At 41.1% G+C, this 7,442-nt stretch overlaps 1 protein-coding gene across 1 annotated transcript; it reads right to left on the reverse strand.

Moving 5' to 3' along the window:
• Positions 1-455: 455 nt before the first annotated feature.
• LOC117379379 (aldo-keto reductase family 1 member D1-like) lies at positions 456-6,777 on the reverse strand. The gene is made up of 9 exons (XM_033976080.2): positions 6,631-6,777; positions 6,376-6,543; positions 6,173-6,289; positions 6,018-6,095; positions 4,108-4,230; positions 2,233-2,342; positions 1,002-1,167; positions 848-930; positions 456-766 (listed from the first exon to the last, which is right to left on the reverse strand). The coding sequence occupies exons 1-9, from the start codon at positions 6,721-6,723 to the stop codon at positions 724-726; spliced, it is 981 nt and encodes a 326-aa protein (XP_033831971.1). The 5' UTR covers positions 6,724-6,777; the 3' UTR covers positions 456-723.
• Positions 6,778-7,442: the final 665 nt, after the last annotated feature.

The raw sequence follows: 7,442 nt of genomic DNA on the forward strand, positions 1-7,442 counted from the left end.
AGGGCTAAACCAGGGCGAAACCAGGACTAAACCAGGGCTAAACCAGGGCTAAACAAGGATGAAACCAGGGCTAAACCAGGACTAAACTAGGGCTAAACCAGGGCTAAACCAGAACTAAACCAGGGCTAAACCAGGGCTAAACCAGGGCTAAACCAGGGCTAAACTAGGACTAAACCAGGGCTAAACCAGGGCTAAACCAGGGCTAAACCAGGGCTAAACCAGGGCTAAACCAGGGCTAAACCAGGGCTAAACCAGGGCTAAACCAGGGCTAAACCAGGGCTAAACCAGGACTAAACCAGGACTAAACCAGGACTAAACCAGGACTAAACCAGGGCTAAACCAGGGCTAAACTAGGGCTAAACTAGGGCTAAACTAGGGCTAAACCAGGACTAAACCAGGGCTAAACCAGGGCTAAACCAGGGCTAAACATGGACTAAACATGGACTAGACCAGGACCAGGACCAAAAAAAGTCATTTTAATTCAATCTACACTTGAAAAAGTCGACATACAGGTAAAGTGCTGTTTTTTGCTTGTTTAGCCTGTACATAAAGCTGGAGACGGGACAATGGGAATCAGTGGGAAAATGCCATCATTTCTTGTGACAATTGTAACACGACATTATTTTATCTGTTGTATTTTTTCCAAATAACAACATTTGAAAATAAAATCCCTTTAGATTTCTGTCAGGAGTCAAAGTGGTGCTGGGATGACCTCGTGGACGGTCAGTAGTCGTCATGGAATGGATACTCCGGATGGTCGGCCCACCTGTGTCGATCAAGTCATAAAACATGAACTTTGTGGTTGAAAACTCTGACACTGTGTGAAAAACAAAAGGCTTGGACTCACATGAGCAGCTCAACAAATCGTATGTTCTTGTTCAGACCCTCGATCTGCTTCATCTCATCCTCGGAAAGACAGAAATCAAAAATCTGTCAGAGCGACGACAGAATGTTAGGACACAGATTCATGAGTGAGATTAAGTCAAATGTGACCCCCAAACCTCAAAGTTTTCTTTTATTCGAGCAGGGTTGAAGCTTTTGGGGATGACCACGACTCCTCTCTGGACGTTGAACCTGAGGGCCACCTGAGCCGAGGTCTTTTTGTGCTTTTTAGCGATGGACACAAGGACCTCATCTTCCAACATCGGGGGACATTTGAGATTTACCCTGTGAGAACACACTGTTATTGACCAGGTAAATCATTATTTATTAATTATTTACAATGTCGCTCTGGGTCAAACATGGCCCCGACACTGTCAATGTAAAAACAGTCGACGTTTTTTCATCCAAAATCACAAACTGAACTGACTCGTAAAACAATGTAACGTTAAAACATTCAAGACAAGAAGAGTTTGTGTACAGCACAATGTGAACACAGAGTAAATCAGCACAGGACTGAACCAGGGCTAAACCAGGGCAAAACCAGGGCTAAACCAGGGCTAAACCAGGGCTAAACCAGATCTAAACCAGATCTAAACCAGATCTAAACCAGATCTAAACCAGAGCTAAACCAGAGCTAAACCAGGGCTAAACCAGAGCTAAACCAGAGCTAAACCAGAGCTAAACCAGGGCTAAACCAGAGCTAAACCAGGGCTAAACCAGAGCTAAACCAGGGCTAAACCAGGGCTAAACCAGAGCTAAACCAGAGCTAAACCAGGGCTAAACCAGGACTGAACCAGGACTGAACCAGGGCTAAACCAGGGCTAAACCAGGGCTAAACCAGAGCTAAACCAGAGCTAAACCAGAGCTAAACCAGAGCTAAACCAGAGCTAAACCAGGGCTAAACCAGAGCTAAACCAGGGCTAAACCAGGGCTAAACCAGAGCTAAACCAGAGCTAAACCAGAGCTAAACCAGGGCTAAACCAGAGCTAAACCAGAGCTAAACCAGGGCTAAACCAGGGCTAAACCAGGGTGAAACCCTCCACAATCGGTTCTGTTTATCTGCTGTGACTTTCAGCTTTTCTTCTGCCTCTTCTCTTTTAATGTTACTTTTTATGATGATCATTTATGTTTTGATTTCTTGTATTGTGATTTTAACGTCCTTCTCATTCTATAAAACACTTCATTACTTCGTTTACCAAATGTTCTACACAAATCATCTTTCCTCGCCTCTTCATTACTTCTCTAGACATATAACTGTAGGGTGTGGGCATTTTTCTGCCATTTTTCTGGTTCTGACCCAAACACAGATGATGAAAATACTCGTGTAACTCATTAAAAACGTGTTCTCACCATGTGGGGTCTCTGCTCGTCCCCAGGGGGCTGTATCCCACTATCACAATATGGTTCTGGCGACAGTACTCCAGGAGCTTTGGTTGAGTGAAGTAGGGATGGCATTCGACCTGTTTCCAAAAACGAAACACACATTGTGAAAACGGGGTTACTGCTTCTCCCTGAGTCCTGTCCTGTTCACCTTATTCTGGATGATTTTGACAGTAAATACGTTCTGTACGGAGCCGTTTTAAAGCCCCACAGAGAATCATCGCAGAGTTGACTTGTTGTTGCGCGTGACGTTTAACATTTTACACAAATCAACCAACTTTACGTGATATTTTAGCTGCAAAACTTGTCCTAAATTCTCAATTGTGATTAATAGGATTTCCGCTGCACTGGAAATTCCTCCACAAAGACGGCGCAGCTTGGAACATTTAGGGGAAAAAGTGGCCAGGGCAGAATAAGGTCAAGAGGTTGTGTTTCCTTCTCTAAACGTCTGAGGCTTTAACTTTTATCACTACATTTTACGCTGTTCTCTGTTCTATGTTCTAATGTCGTTTCCTCGTCACAAACAGACCTGGAGTTGTGTTTTTTTTTTTGTTTCATTCACACAAACAAACCTGCAGATTTAAGCTGAGTTCTTTTCACAAACGGAAAACGCTCTGTTCCACCTTGTGATGTCATCGTGTGGCAATACAGGAAGTGCTCCGCTGTGTTTTTAAACTCCACACACCTTCATTTCTAGAATCATTTGGATCATTTCAGCCTCTGGAAATGCCACTTATCTCGACTGAACTAAAGGTAAAATGAGCTGTTAACTTGGAAAACTACCACTTGATGACATCACAAGGTGGAACTGAGCATTTTGAGCTGTGGAGATGTCCCAGACTAATAAGACTGGGTATCATTCCTACATACATAGGCCACGATACGATACATATCTCGATATAGTACTTGTTCGATTCGATACAATATAAGACGATATATTTCAAATGGATTCGATGTGATTCAGTGAAAAATAAAGGCTTTCGTGACCCTTAATGATCAGCCCCATTTTCACAAAAATAAACATTAATGGTGCGTTTATGTTTATCTGTTCAAATCCAAACTTAAAACCTATTGACTTTCTTTATTTTAATGGTGTAATGTGCTCTGTTGACCTATTTGTATGATGTTTATTGTTTTTTTTTAACTTGTTTTTAATGTTGTACAGCACTTTGGTCGGCTTTGGTTGTTGGAAGGTGCTTTAGAAAAAAAGTTTGATTGATTTATTGATCTGTTCACTAAAGATGAATGAAAATAACCAAGTGCATTTTGTTTTGTGCATTTTACCAACTATAAAAACACATCAGACTGTTCCATTGGTCAGTATTATTCACCCACAGTCGATACGAGCTCCACATTTACATTTACACAGGGACATGTGCAGTTTAACGACCCTGAACGATCAAAACGTATCGACTAAAACAACTGTGATGCTAAAAGTCTTTGTTAAACCGAAGTTAACATGAAATAAACCTGTTTTAATCCCCAAAACAGTGAATCAAACGTCAAATGTCCTGCATAAACGAGTCTCAAGTCACACAAATGCACCGCCGTGACTGAATAACCTCATAAAATATCGATACAGTATCATTAAATTAAACTGTATTTTTGCACATCTCGACGGACGAATAATAAAGTGTGACTCAAACATGTGAAAATTAAACAAAAAAACCCAACTCCAGGTCTTTTTTTTGACACGTTAACAGCTTTAAAACATGACTTAAACCTCACAACAGTCAGTTTTGTGTCATATAAAACCTTTAAACATTCTTATACTGTATGTTCTCAAAATTCCACAGTAGATTCATCACATTTTTGTTCTAATAGTTGAAGTTGATCGATAATTACCTGATTTGACACCGGCTTGTGCTTAAGTCCAGGTTTGGTGAGGATTAACTCCAGTTGCCTCTTGTTAAAGTTTGACACTCCGAGAGATTTGACCAGCCCGTCGTCTTTACACGCCTCCAGAGCCTGTACGTTCAAGAGAAAAAAAAGCGCCGCACACTCTGGACTAACAGACTTTGGACGTTTCACAAACACAAATGTATGTATATCTTTGTTTGCGTGTCCTGATAACAACTCTTTGTTTCGAGCAGCGTTAGTTATATCACAATTTCCAACACAATTTCAGTTTTTTTTTATCTTGAAACCACATTTTTTTTTGCAATTTCTGTGTTTCAGACGACATCACCACCTTCTATCGGCCAGTAATATTTAATACAGATGACATTTATACTGTTAAAACGCTAATTTTGTCGTAATATAATATGTTAATGGGTCCGGCCGCAAACAGAAATGATCAGGTTCAAAGTTTGTGAGATTTAGCAGGGCCGGTTCCATCTTTCAGGGGGCCCCTAAGCTGAATGTGTCTCTGGGGCCCCCGACAGCAGCGTTTTACAACTGAAACCAGACATTTATATAAAAAAAACACGTACGCACTCAGCTGTGATGGCCTAAGACACTGCGTACGTGTCTTTTTATACATTTAAACGTTCACAGAAGGCGAGCTGATGGTTTATTGTGAAAGAAAAGACCAAAAATCAAAAGAAGACAATCGAATCTGTTCATGTCGCTCAGATATATATCCTTTACGTGTTATATAAACGTCCCACGTCACTGTTTCATCCTCGCATATCATGTATTTTAGAGTGACAACTAAGTAATAAACTATTTCGAGTCACACATAGCAGCTCACACTTATAAAATCTCAAAAACAAACTGATATTTTGCTGCTATAGATTAACAAAAAAAACAAGTGTAATTGTTTGAAAGGGATATTTAGGCTGCTGTACACACTTGAGCCCTGTTTGTAATAAAACTTTACATATTATATTATTGTTAATATAAATGTATGGGGTCTTGGGGGGCCCCCTAGTGGCCTCGGGGCCCTCAGCAGCTGCCCATTCCGCTTATAGTCTGAACCGGCCCTGTTTCTCGGCAAAGTACAATGTAATTAATAGGAAAATCTGGGTCTTGCGCCGCATCTGGGATCATAACATCATCACATATCTGTTTTTCATCTGATAGTGAGCCTGACGATTGATAAAGATGTGTTTTTTTTTGAGTATCACTGATTATTAACACGAGTAACAGGTTCGGGTACGTTTTAGCGTCGATAAAGGTCTGTTTTTTTAGTTTGGTCATGTCTCAGCACGGGTTCTCAATCGTATAATAGTGAAAATGTTTAAAATATAAGCGGCAAAAGTTGAATTTGATGTAATGATCTGATGTTTTGTGTTTGCTTCAGGTTTATTTCTGGTTAATGTGTCGTTAATGTCACTACTTTTGTCTGACGACGAGTTAACGTGAAGGTTCTTTCGATCAGTTACCGTTTAGTTCTGGCGTTTGGCTCTTGCGAGTTGAGACTGATGTTGTTTTGTTCTTATTTTGAGGCGGATTACGACCGACAGTAGCCCCTTTGTTCAGAAAATAATCCCAGAAGAAATTTGCCGTGTTTTGTTACATCAGAACAATACGATATCTGCAGACGAGGGGCAGCTAATATTGACATCAAACAAGTTTAGAAGATTACAACACATGGGTTTTTTTCACGTTTTTTTCACTTTTACTCATTTCATTCATGGTGTTAATAAATAATCGACCCATTATTGAGATTTAGCAGGTCAAGAAGCTCACGTTAATGAAGAGCAAATGTGTTTTTAACTCAGTAGAAGAGATGGATCGCGCCATAAGATCTGCCCAACAGCTCAACGTGAACTGGTTTTAAGCGGCAGAGCGTTTACCCACTGTTTACTCACCTCCCATGTGGCCCGTAGATCTGTCTCATGATAAATATACTTCCCATTCTCATCTCGGGGGTAGTATGTGTCTCCAGGCTGCAAGACAAAACGCAAAACGGTTCATTTTAGATGCAACTTAAGGTTTTTTTTAAGCGCATTGCGTGAAAGCGAACCTGGAAAGCAGTGGGCATCTCCACAATGTAAAGATCGACATAGTCCAACTTCAGCAACTCCAACGTTTTTTCCAACGTCGGGCGAACGAGATGAGGAGGATGAAACGTGTTCCACAGCTGAAACGCAGATCCAAAGTGCAAAGTCTCATAAACTCGAACTTGAACGCCACACGTACGGTAACTATGCGAAAGTTCAGACGTACTTTTCCGCAGTAGAATACGTCCTCTCGTTTCACCGTCCCGTCGGAAATCTTGTCTCTTATGGCTTGCCCCACCTCGTCCTCGTTGAAGTAGACCATAGCTCCATCGATGTGTCTGTAACCCGTTTCGATCGCCAGTTTCACGGCGTTATAAGACGTTCCTTTAGGAGTCTGCAATGGAATGAACATAACCAAACTATGGATCTATCAGTCGGAAACATAAGAGCATTCACCGGGAACGTGTTTGTAACTCTGTACCTGGCGGGGATTCGCATAAGTCCCAAGTCCAAGCAGTGGGATGTTATTCCCGTCGCTCAGAGGGACAGAGTGGCTCTCGGCTGTTAGCTCCATACTGGACGTCCGTGTGATGTGAAGTCCTGTCACACCATGGTCTTGATAAGGCTACGAGAAGAACAGGCATTTTAAACTGATTTTACTCTGGCTTTGGCTCCTCCCAGGACACTCCCACACACACACACACACACACACACACACAGACGGTACACACATGCCTGACCTTGGACAACACTGGAGATCGCAGGTTTCATGAGGGATTTTTAAGACGTTAATATTCAAACTTTAAAAAGATTGAGCAATTTTTTTTTTTGGTCATAGTTTTTGTAATATCATAAAAAGGTTCCATACCCTCCCAAGACCCGAGACATGCTTTATTCATTTCTCTTTGTTATATTTTGGGCTGGTTTGAACCTGATGAGTGTAAAAAGGAAGAATTATCTTGAGAAAAATCATGTCACCTATGAGGGCGTTCGTGCTACTTTTGAATGATTCTGATGGAACTAAATAAAGTCACGTGATTTGCAAAAATGATTTATTAAATGCCTGAACACAGCAACGTTTTTCCAGAGTAAAAACAAAATGAGAAACTATAATTGTGCCTCTTGGACACTTGGATCCAGGCTCAAACGGTTCTGTTTATCTGTGCATGTGACTGAAAGGGGTTTATTCTGCACTTTTCTCCTTTAATGTTAATCTAAACTATAATGTGTCTCTTCTGTCGCCTTTAAGTGACAGTTTAATGTCCTCATATGTGAAAACCAGCACCGTGTAGA

Source organism: Periophthalmus magnuspinnatus, chromosome 12 (assembly GCF_009829125.3).
Source record: "Periophthalmus magnuspinnatus isolate fPerMag1 chromosome 12, fPerMag1.2.pri, whole genome shotgun sequence".
In the NCBI taxonomy this organism is placed as follows: Eukaryota; Metazoa; Chordata; class Actinopteri; order Gobiiformes; family Gobiidae; genus Periophthalmus; species Periophthalmus magnuspinnatus.

Coding starts and splice junctions, on each gene's coding strand:
- LOC117379379 (XM_033976080.2), bottom strand. CDS start 6,723: ATGGAGCTAACAGCCGAGAGCCACTCTGTCCCTCTGAGCGACGGGAAT. Junction 4,231..6,017: donor ATCTACGGGCCACATGGGAG/GTGAGTAAACAG, acceptor TTGAACGTACAG/GCTCTGGAGGCGTGTAAAGA. Junction 931..1,001: donor GAATAAAAGAAAACTTTGAG/GTTTGGGGGTCA, acceptor TCGCTCTGACAG/ATTTTTGATTTCTGTCTTTC.